General features: G+C 39.7%; 1 protein-coding gene across 6 annotated transcripts in view; it reads left to right on the top strand.

Annotated features, from left to right (window-relative positions):
- Positions 1-18,799, top strand: part of Dnm3 (dynamin 3) — a 486,761-nt gene that overhangs the window by 245,932 nt on the left and 222,030 nt on the right. For all 6 annotated transcript variants that reach the window (XM_031387157.1, XM_031387138.1, XM_031387130.1 and 3 more), the window contains one exon: positions 2,225-2,338. In XM_031387157.1, the coding sequence (XP_031243017.1) occupies positions 2,225-2,338 (114 nt within the window). The remainder of the gene's footprint in view (positions 1-2,224; positions 2,339-18,799) is intronic.

The raw sequence follows: 18,799 nt of genomic DNA, 5'->3' as shown, positions 1-18,799 counted from the left end.
TATATATATATATATATATATATATATATATATATATATATATATACAAATTATACATACAGTCTTCTATGGAAAACAAACCAACAAATTAAGTGATCCAATTTCTGAATCACCTTCCGGCTCCTGTTTCAGAGCCTTCTTCTCTGGGCAATCCAGCATGCCCTCCTAAGTACCGTTTATGTTGGTAAACATCTCTAACTGTATGATTATATGGAAACTATGTCTTTGTGGACCTGCCTTTCCTGCTGAACTACGAGATCCCCAAGGGCACAATGGAACCCCTGTGCCACACAATGGAACCCCTGTGCCATTTTCATTTTAAGCAAACAAACAAACAAACAAAAAGAATCTTAAAAAAAAATATGGAATAAAATTCATGGCCCAGCTTGTTAGAGCCAGGCTGCTCTACTAATAGGTAAAGTAGTAATTGGTTGCTATAGACCCTCAAGAGTTCTTCTCTATCCAAAGATACTGAATAAAGGGAAATAATTGGAGTGCTTTCCACTGATAAATTTTAGGTCATGATAGGATGATACAGTATTGGGGTTAAAATCTTTTAATCTGTTTTACTGAAACCTTGCCGTGTCATTTCCTCTAAGGAAGACAGAATTCCAATTTTATGCATTGTATGGACATGTTCAATAGTCTTCAATCTGATGTAGGAGTAAGGGACTCCTCGGAAATATATTAAAATGTACATCGTTTAACTTCACGTATATGTGTTCTGGCCTACTCAGAGAATTCTTAGTCTTGGATTCTGTGGCATTTTTTTTTTGAAAGCATTTGAATGGCTCTTGTGTTTGGTAGGAACTGTACTTTGAAGTACATTATCTTCATCCTATGGTAGAACAAAAGAAGGAGCTGAAAAACCACCTCCGTCTAGGCCAGGAGAGGGGTGCTCTCTGGGGATATGTAAAAACCAATACGGCCTTGAGGAAGGGGACGCACAATGGGGATGCTGAAACAAGACATCATGTATCGCCTGGATGGCGAATGTGCAGGGAAATTTGAAATATCAGCAGTGAGAATGTTGATGTATTTTGTTTGTTTGTTTTTGAGACAGGGTTTCTCTGTGCAGCCCTGGCTGTCCTGGAACTCACTCTATAGACCAGGCTGGCCTGGAACTCAGAAATCTGCCTGACTCTGCCTCCCAAGTACTGGGATTAAAGACATGTGCCACTACTGCCCTCCCATGGCATTTCTTAAGCTTCAAATTAAGTTAAAATTTAACAGAAATATAAAATCTTATTATTAGAGTATTTTAATCTACCTTCAGGAAACAATGGTCATTCAACAAATAATGAAAGAAATATTTTAGGGATGTCTAGGACAGTGCATGTTTTTGAAAATAGGACACGTTTTTAACTTTAAGATCATATAAAATCCCATATAGAATTACATTTCTGGTTCAGAGACGGTAAAAATCATCCAGCATAGAGGATATGGGAAACTCCTCCATGTGTGGAATAAGTTAACTTTATAACCACTGTGAGGAAAAATGCATTTTCCCCTTAAATGCCACTTTTAAGTTCTGTCAAATTTGCCACCCAGTTGTTAACGTTTTAGAATTTGAAAATCATTGAGTGAATTTTTGAAGATGCTTTCGATTTTACTCTATGGCAAATAACACTCAGAAGGAGGTATCGGGTAAATCCAGACCATTCCGAGGCCCCAGACTTTGTCTTTTAGCTCATTACCTCAGCTTTCTTCCCCAATCAGCCTTATTCAGGACTGTTACCAAGGATCTAATTGGTTGGCTTGAGTTTCCGGTTTTTGCCATTTGCTGACCAGTGTCTGCTACTAGTTTTAATGAGCTTCAAGCAAGGCAGACAAGTGGACCAGTAGCCTGGAAGCAGCGATGAAGTAGTGGGCATGGACAGTCTATTGAATCCATCAACAAAATATGTTTTAATTGTAGCAACCCTGCAATAAATAGGCTGGTCCAAGTCTGTCAGGCTGCCTCCTCTTGTTCTTGTCTATTTCAGTCAACTCTGCTTCTGCAAGCCATATGGGTCCAAGATTTTTGTTTTGCTCACGGATGGATAAGACCTCCCTCTAGCCATCTCAGTTTTTGGAAGATGCACTTCCTCAGACAGCTCGGTGGAAGCTGAGTGTGTGGGGGATGGGCATTGCCGTTCTTACCATCGTTCACATCTTGCCTCTACTTCTGCTCTTCATTCACTTGCACTCAATGCTTCTTCTGTTGATGTCTGCTTTGTTGCAGGTGATTCGTAAGGGCTGGCTGACCGTCAGCAACATTGGCATCATGAAAGGAGGCTCGAAGGGCTACTGGTTTGTCCTCACTGCAGAAAGCTTGTCCTGGTATAAAGACGATGAGGTAAGCCACGGAGAGCAACATTCCCCCAAATTGTGTCTAAAGTGAAATTAACAGATACTGTTGGGGTATTCAGTTCTAGACAGCAGTGCGGTCTGTCTATAAATACTGCTTGAAAGAAGCCCCCACTTTTCTCTCTTCTTACGGATCTTTAGATCTTTAGTTTTATAACGTTTCTATTGAATTTCCTCTCCTGCTTATTTCTTAAGTATAGTCCTATTTTGCTGACCGAAAGAAAGGAATTTCTGGGTCTGGAGTTGGAAACTTTCTTCCTCATATTAATATCAAGTCACTGGTACAACTTAATGAAAGCAATCTTTATTAAATAATGTGTTGAAAAGGCATAAGGTAATAGGGAAACTGCCATGACTAAGGCATTGTGGAATCGTTGCTATGGTATCCACCTCAAATGAAAGGCTAGAGGCATGGTGAGATTTCTGGTCTTCATGTTAGTATTAGATCATTATACACATTTTCTCCTTTGAGAATCTGATATCTTTGTAAAAACATAAATAGTGGTGTTCTGGCTCACGTTCAGCACTAATAATGTCATCCCGTGACTTACTGCTTATTTAAATCTGATAGCAACATAGGCACAAAAAAGTCACATTAGTCTTATAAAGCCATTAAGGCGTCATAAAATTGTAAAGCTAGATTCAGGAGGGCATGGATTGACACTGAACTATGTTTTGCAAGTATTAATAGCTCTGTTCTAACCAGTGACGTCATTGGTATTTGTAATACAGCACACAAGCATTAGATAGGAGTGTTCTCTGAGAGCCGAACCATGAACAGGTGAGATCACCTCGTTCTTATCGGCTATAAAGGACACATGTGTCAGAGTTAACCATCCCTCCTGCTTTAGCTTGATTGCTTTGGAAAGCAGCAAAAGATGATTTTGTCATTTCTTGGAAGAAAAACTTCATAGCTCAGGGTTCTCCCATTGCTCCATGTCTTCCGTCCAACAGCGTGTTGGAAAATATTGGACGACGGCTTGATTCCCATGAAAGATTCTGTGATATGGAAACACAAATTCCATAGAAACATTAGAACAAAATTTGCCATTCAAGGTATAATTTTCAAGATTTTCATGTCGCCAACCTCAGTTAAAAGCAATATTGGTCATTCGGGTGATTTGAATCAGAATGGACCCCCTAGGGTCATCTCTTAGTCAGCTGGGAGTGGTACTGTGTCAAAGGATGAGAAGAATTGGAAGGGGGAAGGTGTGCCCTTGCTGAAGTAGTTATAGCCTCATTGGAGGAAATGAGTCACTGGGGGGTGGGCTTTGAAGTTTCCAAAGCCCATGACAGCCCCAGACTCGGGCTCTCTCTTTTTCCAGTACAAATCAGAACGTGACTCTGAGTTGCTGCTGCTCCAGTGCGTGTGTGCATTCTGCCATGCTCCCTGCCATGATAGGAATGTAATAAACCTCTGAAACTGTAAGCAAAGCTCCAATTAGATGGGTTTTTTTTTTCCCCTGAAGAGTTGCCTTGGGTCATGGTGTCCAACCCAAGGATGGTGACCATCTCCAAGGAGTTGGTGTTAGTAGGGCAGAACCCTCTCCGGCATCCTTCATTCTCAAGCCACTACACCTAGGCAGCCACCACTGTCCTTCTCTACCCTGCTCACTGGCTTCCCAGGTCAGAGCTGCCAGCCTCTGAAGATCATTTCTGAGCGTGCAGTCAGGGCTAAAGGAGAGGGGACAGCACTGCTCCTTGCTCTTTAGGAGGGAATAAACAAGTGATAGTGTCTCCTGGGTGCTGGAGTAGGAAGGAGGGTAAGAGGATCAGGTTCACACAGGAAGTACAAGGAAGGAGCTGCACACGGCAGATCTCTTGAATCTCCATGGTACTTGCTTATCTGGAAGCATTACTGTTGTAAACAAGGCTTAGGTTTTAAAGGGGCTTGCCACCCTGGCTCAACTACAGGTTGACTAAAGGTGACTCTATTGACGACCTTTTAAAAAGTCCCCCAAATATAAGATATTCCTGCGTGAATAAAAAGCTATCGCTCTACCTTAACTTGTGGAGCTAATTTTTTGGTGAGTGGAGTGCTTAAACTGTCCCTAACATATGGTGGAGGCCTGATTCAGAAATTATTATTATTATTATTATTATTATTATTATTATTATTATTATTGTCAAATAAGTGTAGCAAGGGAAAATCCTTGGATTAGTTTTGCATTCATTAATTTGTTTAATGATAACTTATATTTACATTTTCATAGAAGGTCTCTGTATTATGATTTTTTTTGGCCACCATCTTGCTTTCTTTTGTAATTAGGCAGGTTTCACTGTCACCTAAATGGCTGCTCAATAAATAGATTATCTCTCATGAAAATACATGATTTTACTTAGCTTTTGATAGTTTGGGGGGGCAGTAAAGATAAATGACTTAAGAAATATACCCATGATTATGAAACAAGTTCAAGGCTCTTCCAGGATGACACTGATGGAACACAAGGCTGTGTTGGGCATGGGCTGAGGGCGTGGGCTTGTTGTGTCTGCCTGTACTTGATCAAGCCACTCCACTCTTCTGAGTCTCAGTCTTTTCACCGAGCTGTGGGGAGCATTGCTGACCCCACCACCTCAGAAGGATTTCACGATTTCCCAGAAAGCGCTCGTAAACCATGGGTGGGCCAGGAGCCTTGCTATCTCGCTAGTGTGTTTACTTGTGCTATTGAAAAGTATCGGCACAATCATCCGAAGTAGGCAATGTCATTCTTTGACTAACTTGTTTTCTGGTTCCCAGTTTGCTTTGGTTATTTCATGTGATGACATCATGTATATGGGATCTGGGTTTTCTCAATGAAGAATGGCAAAGCTCAGGTCACAAAGGGGAGCTCACATCCATTTGTTCAGTTTTGCACACTGTCTCTCTTCTACCATATGGGTTCTCCTATGTCTTAACCAAGAATTAGGAATGATGTTATCAAACTGACTCCTTTCCAAGCTGGCACAGCAAGTCAGTGGTAACCAAGGGATGAGCATGACTGTAAAGGCATCGTTTTCTATTTTCTTCTTGTTCAGAACAGATACATAGCTGGGCAGTAATGGCACATGCCTTTAATCCCAGCACTTGGGAGGCAGAGGTAGGCAGATTTCTGAGTTCAAGGCCAGCCTGGTCTACAGAGTGAGTTCCAGGACAGCCAGGGCTACACAGAGAAACCCTGTCTTGAAAAGAAAAAAAAAAAAACAGGACAGATATACATACCCTGCTCTTAAGTTTCATTGGATGCATAAATGACCCCCTTCACACACACACACACACACAAAGGATCCATTGATAGATTTTGAACCTGTACTTTAACAGTTCAATACTGCAGCAGTTCACACATGCCACAGATATATGACTTTAACCGAAAAGTTTCTGCCTGTGTTCCAGGTAATATAATGTCACCATATTGTCTGCATAGGGTTACTCTAATGCAGTGTGTTACAGCTGACAGAGTTTATCCATTTAACAATATCTTAGCCTCTAACATACTCCAAGACTAGAGCTTGTGCAATGTGAAAGGTCATGGTTTATCTTTCAGAGCACAACAGTTTCTAAGTCATTCCTATGGGATTTTTTTCAGGTCTTTTACTTCTAGATTATGCAGCAGAACTCCAGACCTGGAATTTCCTATGCGAATGGTTATGAACATATTTTTTAATTGGTTACATAGGCCTGATTACAGTGTCTTCCCCATGTCCCTCTGCCAGTGTGTACATGCCAAGACCTGCAGGGTTAGGGGCATCTACTTCTTAGGGTGGGCTTAAAGCTCAGAGATGCAGACTTGAGATCTGAGATTACTAGCACATAGCTCTTTGACTTCTATCAAAAGCATAGCATAAGAGTGGTTATAGCACTTGTCTATGCTGAGTACTCTCAGGAGAAATACAGCAACTGTAGCAAAGTCATGTAGAATATTCTATGTCCCTCTCTGCAACAGTTATGCCGGTGGGCACCCTGTGTTGGTTTGCTTTTGGCAGACTTAGCCTCTTTGGGCCCATCCCCAGAACATCTTTTGGCTTCTGTCTTTCTCTTTATCTTGCTATTTAACCCTTTAGTGGTGTCCATCTGGAATAACCCATTTGAAATTCTTCTTTGTATGTTTTATATGGGTGAGCACATATACTCTCTCTATTATGGCTCTATATATTGTATATTCATATAGCAACACTAGTATAGCCAAAATAGTCAAAATGTTTGACAAAACCAAGTGCCAACTGGCTTTAGAAAAGAGGACACTCCCAAGTTAGTTGTGGCGATGGTAAACAGCACTTCTTGTTGCCATCCCACCTGCTTATATGCCAGGCCTGCTCTTCCTCCCTGGACTTTCCTGGTGATTGTTTTCATCGTTATGGGTTCCATTGTGTGTTTACAATGTCCCAGGCATCGAATTAAGTGAGTGCTTTATGTTTAGAAACCTACGAGAACAAGGGACTTAGCCAGTCATGACATGTGAGTGTCATGCCCTTCCACACCTGAGCATTTCCAAACATGTATGTTTTGCAGCCTTGTTACATGCAAGGCACTGCTGTGGTCACTCAAGATAAAACAATTAACAAAGAGCCCATGGTGCCTGCCCCTTTGAGGGGAACAGCCTGAATAAAAAACACATATAAACAAACCACAAAGCTTGCCTGGTGCTGATTATGGTCCATGAAAAGTCAAGCCAGTGATGTGTGTGACATAAACAGTGTCTGAAGTGAAGGGATCATAGGAGGCAGAAGCATTGAGGGATCAGAGAAGGCCATACTAGTGTCCTGGGGCAGAACTAAACTAGAGTGTCTGGGGCAAAAGAAAAAGTGGCTCTAGAGATGAAGGATTTCAACTGCCAGGATAAAAGGAGCCTTGGAAAATTTTCTTAACTGGAGGTCACATGATCAGACTCTATCTGTCTCTACATATACAACTATCTATCTATCTATCTATCTATCTATCTTTCTATCTATCTATCTATCTATCTGAGAATTGATTGGAAGAGGACAAAACTGGACTGGGGGTTAGAAGTTGTTACCATGGCTACCTGAGAGCTTAGGCTGGCCTGAGCTGATGATGAGAATTAGTAGACACAATGGAAGAGGTGTTCTGGAAGATGGAAGCTGACAAGGCAGCTTGGCACATGAGGACTGTAAGCACTGTATGCCCTAGGGCTGTTGTTATGTTCAGGTCCTGCCACCAGTAGATCCAAGGATGAAAAGAACAGATCAAATATTGGTGAATGAACATCTGAGACAGTGAGTGAGTGACTAGCTAAGTTACGGTGGAATTTTATCTTGTAATAGTATTATCAAGGACCAAAGGTGAATTATTGAAGTATAGAATTTTATTTATTTTTTAATCATTGATTAGTGGGTTTTGGTCTCCTGGCCATGTATGGCTTCCTGGACTTGAAACCATTTGAGCAAAAGTTGAATTTCTCATTATTAGTTGCCACATATAAATTCTTGGGGGAATTTACTCAAGATAAAAGAATAAAACAAAAATGTATTTAAAAAATTAGTTCTGGTAACTTTATACGAATACTCTAATGGCAAACTTTCTTGACAATGTTTCTAAGGTTTACATTTTGAGAGAAAGGAAGACTTTGATTCAAGGGAAGAGGGTTTCACTCTTCTTAATATCCCCAAGAAATGGGCAAATAGATGGACATCTGAATGTGCAAGTCTTCCCAGAGTTAAATTAACCAACGAGAAGCAACCCCTCATTCATATACAGTGAAGCCGGTTGCCAATTCCTATTCTACATCTATGGCCCAGCCCAGAGATTGAAATAGTAACAGAAACTGGAGTCAGGGCAACGGCCTTTTCAGCAGAGCTGTGCTAACCCTGCCCGGCTGAAGGAAATCAAAATCTGCATTGAAACAGGACATTCTTTGGACTCTTAAGAAATTACAGGCCCCATTTTTGTGGGCTGAAATGTTTGGATAGCTTGATAAGGAGATTATATCATTCCCTTATAGGGATGCTTACTTAGCATTGCTTTCATTGTGCAGCTCTAACAGATGACAAATATAACTTGGGAAATAGGAAGGAAAATGACAGCTGCAGGCCTGGATGTGCAAAGCTAGGAGAGCCAAGTCACAGGGATGCATAGCCCAGGGATGCATAGCCCAGGGATGCATAGCCCAAGGATGCATAGCCCAGGGATGCATAGCCTAGGGATGCAAAGCCCAGGGATGCATAGCCCAGGGATGCATAGCCCAGGGATGCATAGCCCAGGGATGCATAGCCCAGGGATGCTGAGCTCTCTGCTTCCTTATGTAATACTTTCTAATTGTGCCTAACTGTGACAGGAGAAGCTGGCCCCAGTGATGGAGGAGGTCATCAGGACCACTAAATGCTGCACATTCCTTGTCAAAATCTTTCACTCAGCCCAGACTTGACTATTTTCATTTTTTAAAGCCCAAGTAAATATCAAACACCAACTTATATAGCTTAAAATTCTTCATCTTCATACTTATAATTTTTACTCATATAGAAAGTAACTTACATTATGCTTTTAAATATGAGATTGATTATTTCCACATCCTGGCATTCTCCAAAGATTTATGATTTAGGAAATAAAATAAGTGTTATTTAATACACTGTAATGTCCAGTGCTATTTCAAAGTTATTCAAAGTATCCTTTAACTACAAACCGACTACTCCTGTTCATTGTTTCCAAAATCCAATGCTGGAAAGTCCACAGTCTTAACATTACCCTTCTCCCAGAAGAATAAAAACTCACGTGTGCCTTCTTTATGAATTTAAAGCACATATAAAACAGCCAAGACTTTTGAGAGCAGCGTCAGAAATGTTTTTAAGGGTAATTTTTTTTTATGATTTACAGAAAAATTATTTGATACATTATGCTGAATATCTCTGTTAACCTCTGGCTCCTTCATGATCTGACTGGGATACTGTGTCACCTTGAGCAGGGTACATTCCTGTCCTGGAAGGGTACAAAAGAATAATTCCTCACAAGAGTTCTTGTGGTGTCTGCTGAAGTTCGTGTAAAACATTTATAGTTGGGCAGGACTATGCAAATCGCCTCATGGACAGTTTATACTTCCTGTTGATACTTCACGTTTTGTGAAGTACCATCCAGCACTGTTGGGTGGTCATGGGAATTTCCACTCAGGCAAAAAAGCCCTGTAATTTTCACAGAGGAGAAACAGATTTATATATGTATAAGCCTTAAAGAAAGCAGAGTGTCAGATTCAGTACAAATACTGTAACATTTAAAAAATTTGGAAACTGTGGGCTCTTAGCCTTAAGATTAAATCTTACATTAAAAAAAAAAAAATGCCCGTGGGCAAGACAGTTTGCTCGAGGTTGTTATTCCAATCATCGCAAAATCGTTTGGGGTAGCCTCAGATTATAATTTTAAAGCTTGATTAAGATAGAAGAAAAAAGTTAAATGTGAAGCATTGAAAGGTAAAATATGTTAATAAACCAAGTTAAAATAGAACAATTTTCTAGATTTACCCATCTCTGCATGTTATCCTTATTTGTTTTGTTAAGATGCTCATATACAAAGCTAGTCCTGATCACTTAGCCTGATCCAGTTCGTATCAGTACGCAAACTTTGATATTTCCTCAAACATTAGGGCAAAATACGTCATGCAGGCCTATCTTTGCCCTTTTGAAATTATTGACAGGCTTGAAAATCTTGGGTTGAGAGTTTCTGTGACTAGACACATGATCCCAAGTGAGTGAATCAGCTTTCTATATTTTATCCCTATGGCTACACTAGAAAAGTTTCCTTAATTAACAGCAACATGGTGGCTAATCTGTGTGTGCCACAGCACCCAGAAAATAGTGATGGCTCAATATTATTTATCATAAGAATAGAAACAGTTATTTGAATTTGAGTGAAAAAAAATCTATTGGAAATATTTTAAAATATCTTTTACCCAGACCAGACTGGCAGTTTGTTAGCTTGAAATACTTGATACTTCAGAATTTATTGTTACTTGTTTATTCTGTCCCCTCTCTCTATACTTTTCTTCCCCTCCCCCACTGCCCCATTTAAGTTATAGTACATAGAACAATCATTTATTGTGACCCCAGCAGAATAATTTCTTCTCCAACAAACATCCAACTGAAGCCAAATGGTTGTGTTGACTTGATTTTCATGTCAGTGTCGGGAGGCAGCAAAGATGTGTACAGTGAATGGCGAGGGTGTGGTCGAGGCAAGAGGACCATATCAGACACAGGAGCATTTTCAGAAACTAGCTTTATTAGGTTTCATAGGCACCACTCACTTTACTTTGGGTAGGTTTTAATATGCGAATCAAAATAAAAGGATTACATACGAGTTTTTTTTGTTTTTGTTTTTTAATATGCCAACAGTTTAAACCCCCAGGCTCCCAAACCCCTCATTGTGGTTGTAGTTCTTGGTGTAGATGCTATGGTGTGAGAGCAGCTTTCTTTCAATGGCTGGTTGTCATTCAGGCTGGGTTGTCATGTGACTGCCTGTCTGTGCCTGCTGTACAGGTGAGCGGATGTTCTGCACAGCAAGTGTAGACAGGCAGACACATGACAACTCTGTCCAGCCAGGCCCTGGGTCCTGCAGGTGTCCTTTGCTCATGGACAGAGACAATCAGCCTGGTCTCCAGATGTGGTGATTGGGGGAGGGGTAAAGGGAAAGGAGAAAAACACACAATAGAATTAAACATTAAAACATTATGGAACTAAAAAGAAGTTAGACGTTTGACTTTATTCAGGAAGTGTACTCATACATTTGATACAAACGGTGCTAACAAGGATGATTGTCAAAAACAGAAAGTTCACATAATTTTAAGGAAAAAAATAACATAACATAAATTTTTAAAATCTAATTCCTATTGTTACTGGCCCTCATACAGTCTGAATTCAGAGTAATAGAACCATATATTTTTTCTTTTCAAAAGACCTCTGCATCTCTTAATAGTGAAGTTAAAGTCTATGTTTATACATGTTTCTCAGAGTAGATAAGTAACATAGCCTTGCCCATGAAAAAGTATATTGTTATTTACATGGTAACAGCAGTCATTTTCAAAATATTAATGAGCCTAAAGTATCTGGCAATCCAGCCAACAGGCTTTTGGAGATATGTACATATATGTGTGTGTATATATATATATATATATATATATATATATATATATATATACACACATATATGTGTGTGTATGTGTCTATATATGTATATATAATATATATATATATCTCCAAGCAACAGAAATATATTTAAATTTTTGTTTTCCTTTTATAGTATCCATATGAAAACCAAACAGTTCATAAACTTATATTCCCCCTGACTAACAAGCAGGGCAAGGCCATGAATCAAAGGCATGATCTAGAATGTTCTTTCCCACACTAGTGCTCTGAATATGTTTTTGATGTTGTTAATATAATATCATTATAGAGTAGGACCATAAACACGGAAAAGGAAAGTTCATTTCATACCCAAAATGAAAATCTGAATCAATGGGGTTAAGCATACAGATGTAAGCTGCTATCCTGTTGAGCCAGGAATTCTGGCTACTTTAATATACGTGGTCAATTCACATATGCAGAGATACTTAACAACTTCCCTGTCATTTTAAAACAAAACAGCCAAAGAGTTGAAAGTCTAAAAAGTGGAATTCTTTTAAAAAAACAAAACACATTATTATCTAAGAGGTATACATTAGAGATTAACTTTAAAGAAAACAAATATTTTATTATTTACCTTTAATTGGAAAATCTAAAAAGAAAAAAAAGCAGATAGAAGTTTTATGAGCAATAATATATATTTTTTTGAGAATGAGAAAAAAAGTAGTTTACTGCACATCTGAATTTTTGTGCAGTGCCTAGAGATGGTATCCTTTTAACAGAGTTGGTGAGTGCAATTATATCTGGACTTATTTAAGTTCAAGAAACTAAATGTGTACTTCTGTCTAACACTTCAGAGCACAAGAGCTTGGCTGCTATTCAAGTAGTTACAAAGTCAAGTATACAAAAATGAGATACCTTGAAATACTATTTGCTTTGATGTTTCACTCAGCACAACAGAAAACCATGGTAGCGTGATTCACTTACTAAGAATATATTAGCAGCAAATGAAAACCACTATAAGTCTGTATTGCTTTCCCCTCTCCCATAAGTAACCTGATCCAGTTTACTCTGCTCAATTAAAGGAACAGAACAGCCTGAAAAATACAAAGAAAGGTGAGTCCATATGTTATCTTTCAGTATGAAGCAGTTGTATTTATACCATGCTATCCAAAATGTTTGAGCCTGAACTATCATAATGGCTTCTCTGAAGAGAAAAACAATCAAAATAAGGTATGTGTATGTGTAGGGGGCATTATTTTATTCATGAGATCTGAGGACAATTTATTTTTTGATAGATTAAAAATGTTTATAGTAAATATGTAGTAAGACCATAATTTATAACTATTTAAACCTGCTCTAGACACATTAAAAAAAAAAAATCAGAAAGACTTCCCCCAACCCTGCATCCCAAGTCATACTTACTTGATTACTACTTAAAAGATGAAAACACTAATATGTAGTTGTCAAAGTCTGTGATGCGTAATGCGTTGATGGTGACGTGTCTCAAGACAGAAATGTAATAAAAGAATTATCTTGTAAATCTAAACTGGTTATCACAATAAGTCAGAAGATCCAAAGTAAAGACTTGGTTATTTTCCTTCACTTACATCTGATTAAAAACAAAATTAGGAAACTCAGTATTAAGTCCTTTGAAAAGAGGCTAAATATTTACATCTACATCATCTGCAGGATACCAAGGGAAAAAAAACAGATTTTTGGAAGTCTCAGCCTTCACTTGCCTCAGGCTAGAGCCTGGCCTCCCAGTTATTTTAAGCTGGGATCTCTATATGATGGTCTCATAGTTACTATCTGGACATCATGGTGATGGGTGGGCTCTTGTCCTGAGATAAGAGCAGCAGTTCCCTTACAACTTCCTTTAGTGACAAGGGACATTTGTGGACAAGTGACTCTTTAAACTTCTAAACTTGCAGTTTCTTTTTCCTATATCAGCTTTAGACTCTAACGGGGGTTGGGGGGACATTATTTTTGCAGTATCTTTGATGCCCAAGTTTTCTCTTTCCCATAGAGTAAAATACTTGGGTGGTCCATAGGCAAAAGGTGGGGGAGTCTGTCTTTTAAAAACAAATGCATTTTCCGAGCCAAAGGCTCAAGGGCAAGCAGGAAGGAGAGCTAGTGTGTTAACTAATTGGATGAGAACGTGACACACTTTGTCCCCGCACAAACTTTCCTTGATTTTGAGATCTATGGTTAAAAAACAAAAACAAAACAAAAAAAAAAACTTGTTTTGAGAAATTAAACAGAGTCTTAAGAGACGACTTTGAGGCTGCAACTCAGAATTTCTTTTCTCTTTGATGGCTGAAAAAAAATCCTTTTGACTTCAATACCTAGCCTAGCTTATCAATCATTGACTCTCTGAAATAAGAAACGGGTGCAATTTTCACTAAAGTGAAGGTTGGACAGACCCAGCAAACAGTTTCCTTTTTATGAGCACCTACAATGTTTCATTTTTCTATTTAGACTTACCATAATTTTCAGTGGAAGATGTTTGCAGCTGGCTACTCTCTTCTGCATTAGATTCCACCATCCCTAAAATACTTGTATATCCTCTTTGGAAGTAACGTTGGAATAAAATTAGACATTCTTCTAATTATTTTGGGATTGATATGGCTATTTTTATCCTAAAGTGCCTATAAGGGCTATATCCACCAGCAAACAGACTTATCACCCTGTCTTCATTCAGCAGAGGGTTATCAAACAATTTTTTTCTTATTTTTAATATAACTCATATATTTAAAATTACATACTACTCCCCTTCATTCATTTAGAATTTTCCTGGAAAATGTCGTGTTAGAACTCCAACCAAGTATAGGCAGGGACTCCGGGTTTACAAAGAAGTTGTTACTTTTTAACTGCTGAACTTACAGGAGAATCACTCTTAGGCCCTTTGTCTGTCTTCAGACTAAAAACTGTCCCCTGGGAGAAATAGGTAAGGGGTCTGTAAAGAAAGGTTATTCTTCTTAAAATTAAACAACAACAACAACAAGATATTTAATATAAAGAGAAAATTTTAAATTAGATATACATTAAATAAAAGCAAGTTATAAAATTCAATTATTTCTAGTGTAAAGTAGACCCTCAAAATTAGAGAAATCATAACTCTGACCCAAGTGCTTCTTGTCTGTCCTCTTTCGTGATGGGACGTGTTAGTCAGGAAAGTGTGTTTCCTGAAACAGATTTCCATAAATGAACTAATAGTGTATTTTAGTTTTCTGTGTAAACAAAGTGCGAGATTTTTTTTTTAAATCTCAACCCTTCTTTTAAAAATAATTAAGATAAGATTCTTCAACCCTCACAGAGCCATGAAAGCTACTTTGCCTGTCTCACCTAAGTGACAAACAGCTAAGTGTCCCCCACTACATTTCTTAACTGCCATAATTCATCAGAAAATTTTATGGCCAAGACACCAGTTTTGGGATGATCTGAAGCATACTTTTTTTAAAAAAAAATTTTTTTAAAGAAAACTCAGAGGTGCAGCTATAATACAATATCTCACTAAAAATAGTTTGTATTCATCTTTGGGTTATTGGAGAACGTGTAACTTAGACAAGGAGTCACACTTTAAAGGACAAAAGAGAGTGTATTCATTTTGCAAAGAGCAGGCGATATTTCGTTCCATAGAATGTGGAATGAAGTTTTTTAGGAGTAGAAATAAATGAAAGGTGAGATTTTATGAGTACAGCAGCAACATTTTTTTTTTTCTCCCAGAACTTTCTTTAGTGGAGCCACGGCTGATTCTCAATACAAATCTCCCAGCTCACTTAGCAACCCAGATTCTTCTAGTATTTTCTCTTTCAGTATTTCATTCAGCCTGAGGAAGTTTTCTTGCTTCCCATATGCCTACCTCTCCCACTCTCCTTCACCTCCAGGACAGCTGGAAACTGACCAAAGAAAACTTTTGCCTTCATTTACAAATTCCTGTTTTATCAGCCTCTTTCTAGACAACCAGGTCTTATCATTTCAAAGGCCCTGGGCAAGTGAGAGCCTTGTTTAAAAAAAAAAAAAAAAAAGGTGGGCTAGAGGGCTCAGCTGACCAGCAAGTATCAACCATTCTTGGGTTTTAAAAGAACATTTTCAATGTGTCCAGTGAGCCCTCTAAAGATAGAGCACTAGTCCCCTGGCTGGCTTGCTAAGTTGCTGAGTCAGTAAGTTGTGCGTTTGGCTCTTCCGCCCTCATCTCTGGCTAAGTCCATCTGCTTTGTCTAATAGTAAAAAAACAAAACAAAAACAAAAACAAAAAACCAAAAAACTTGACCGCTTCTTCTTTTATTGTTAGGTATTATTATTTCTGGTGTTTCTATTATATAGGTAAACAGAAAAGCTTCCTGTTCATACAAGAGTTTTGAAAATTGTATGATTTTTTTTTTCCTTTAGGGCGAAATGCATTCATTCCTGGGGTGTTAGAGGTTGCATGCAAAGCGCTCATTCATGCCTAACGTTAAGTCTCTGAATTATCAATTTCAACCATTCAAAACTAAGTCTCCTTCAGTTACTTTACTTATCTGGAGTGAGGGTTTTTTGTTTTTTTTGTTTGTTTGTTTGTTTTTTCATCTTTCATTTTGAAGTGGAACATCTTTACATCTAAGAAAGCATTTGAACGATCAGATCAACATTTTGACTTTTAAAAAGCACACAGAAAGTCACTATTTACCATATGACCATGCTCTTTTGAAAGTTAAATTCATTGATATCTGTCATGCTGCTCAGTGTCTCCCGCATCTACGCACACATGATGGGATCCCTAACTGGTCCCCCCAATCACAGACCAGGTACGCAATCCCCGAGGCCTTACCCGCTGGTCTTCCCTGGAGCAGTCCTCTCCCTTGGTAGAGTCCCTGAGGGCTTCTTGGTCCCTAGTTTGCAAAACCTGTGAAGAGAAACACTGAATATGAGATTCAACAAAGGAGCACCCAGCTGTCCTCTCCTTGGAAACAGCACATTGTGTCCCCAGCCGTCCATGGCGTTGCTGGCCCTTGCCCAGTCTAACCAATGTGCAGACTACTGTACAACGGCATTGTCCTGAACAGGTAGTCTGAACACTGGGGCGACGGAGCAGGATCTCCAGAAGCTTCCATCCGCGTGTGGAAAATCCTGTCCCGGGGCTGGGGAGAGCCTGTCTTCCTGCACCAAGGGCTTGTTCAGCTTCCCCCCTGAATTCTGTCTGCTGCATTGACTGAGACACACTAAAGGGCTGTGATTTCCAGTCTTGACGTGGCACATTTGCAGCAGACTAGGGAACTGGCAATGAATTTAGGACCAGGAAAAGGGGGAGGGCTGGGCTGGAGAGCCCATATATGGGATGATGTCACCCTGGGGAGGTTTGGGTATGCGCTGTGCCGCTGGAGAGACCGCTAGAATCGCCTGCTCTCAGACATGGGTCTGTGCATAAAATGGTACCAGATGTTTTTGTGTAATGTTAAGCAGTCATTTCATCTTCAGGCCAGATTTTTTTCCTCAACTGGGCAGGAAGTGGGCCCCAGTATGGAAAAGCTGTAAAAAAAAAAAAAAAAGAGTCAAGATGTACAGTTCTGCTGTGGCCAACCGAAAGTAGAAGTACAAATTTGCTGCCTGATTCAGGCTGAAGAAGTAATTTGAAGATAGAGAGATGATAAAACAGTAAACAGAAAGTCCAACACTGTTAAGCAGGCAAACTTCGAGGCCTTTTTTTAAACTTTCCTGTGATACTTTGTTTTCTTGTATTTTACTCCTTAGTGAGGTCAGATAAGTTGGGGTTCCCCCCCTTTCCTCCTCCTCCTCCTCCTCCTCCTCCTCCTCCTCCTCCTCCTCCTCCTCCTCCTCCTCCTCCTCCTCCGCTGGACCTGTCAGCAGCTTGCAGGCTGCTCTAGACTTGAGCAGTAATTACAGCAACTTCCTGAAAGTGAAGCCCCCATGAAAAGTCTGGAGAAATGCTCTTTGTCATGGCCTCTCCATGAGTAATTAGTTCCATATGTGGCCTTCCTAGTCTCCCTCAGCTATTTTGGCTGGCTCGCTGCATGCCGTTCTATAGCTTTACCTAAGGAAACGTTAAAAAAGTTTAGATTTCAAGCACCCGCAACGCTGTGCCAGCTCTGTTCTGAACGTTTCCCTCTGGTAGAGCCCACACTGTATTGTTTTATCCCACTGGTCACTCCCAATTCTGTTTGAATACTTTTGTTTTGTTTACATGGTATTCTGATGACGAGTTTTATCTCCGGTTAAGTAAATCTGTTGAAACTGGCCAAGCAAAGCTTGACCTGGTTACAAGCTATCAGCTCACTGGCCTCTAGTTCTCTGTCCCTGTCCTTAACTGTTTCAAATTATGTATGCTGTTGAATGTTCTGAACGTGAAGTCCTCTAATTTGTTTTCTGCTGTATTCTGATTGATTATAGATTTTTGTCTCAAATAAGAGCTTTATCAATTCATTGGCCTTGTAGAGATCACAATGTGTGAGGTTTTCTAAATTTAATTTAACAAACAAGATGCTGGAATGCAGTAGTGTTGCAAGACTTAGAACCTAGACCACTCATTCGTACCTGCCTCCCGTGATGCTTTTGAGACATACAGATCTATGTTGGCTGTTTCAAAATGCTTCACGTGAGAACCGCCTTAACGTACTTACTTTTTCCCTGGCATGGTTTCTTTTAAATTGACACACCACAAAGGGTTCAAAAGTGGCCACAAGCCCTTGTGAAGAAGATTAAGTAAGAGTCCTTTATCTAGAAGCTTAGGATAGAGTGAAGAGGTTTATGTCAGGTTAAATACACCAGGTTGACACAGGATTAAATGGTTGATGCGAGCCAGTGGAAATGTTTCCCATCAGTGTCTTCTTCCTGAGTTCCTTCTTTAGGGACCATTTGAGAGTGGTTAGGGGAGCTCGGTGTGACTCAGCTGCCACTTGCTTCCCTCATGGCTGCTACATGTGTTTACTGGAAATGATGGAAGGGTGACTAAGTGTGACCTAATGGTCTGATTGCAGGAGGATGCTGCTGTATCCTCAGTATGTCTGTCACACTATGTCCTACAGAAAGCATGGGCTGGTGAGAACCCACCGCTCGGGGCTAAGCCTGCTCCTGCTGCACATAGTGAAGGCCTTTCTTCTGCCCACATCAGTTTCTGTCAGTGGAACAGGACTTGGCAAGTGAAAAGTGGTTCTAGTCCACGACTGTTCCACGATTTTGTCTCAGTTCACACAGCTAGACCTTCTCAACGGTACTACCTACACCAAACAAAGACTTCATACTGTTTCCATAAGGGCTTAAATGGATGCTTTCAGTCAAGGCTTTTTTTAAAACATCGTAAGGGATTTTCTTCAGAAATTCTTATAAACTCATTCCCCATCTACTTGAGCTTTCAGTGGACTGGTGGTTTTTGAGTTGTCTTTGCTGCAGATAGCTGGAAAGGCCTGGGGGTGGG

Source organism: Mastomys coucha, unplaced genomic scaffold (genome assembly GCF_008632895.1).
Source record: "Mastomys coucha isolate ucsf_1 unplaced genomic scaffold, UCSF_Mcou_1 pScaffold1, whole genome shotgun sequence".
In the NCBI taxonomy this organism is placed as follows: domain Eukaryota; kingdom Metazoa; phylum Chordata; class Mammalia; order Rodentia; family Muridae; genus Mastomys; species Mastomys coucha.
The sequence above is the reverse complement of the archived record's forward strand: the minus strand, read 5'-3'. Positions and strand labels throughout refer to the sequence as shown.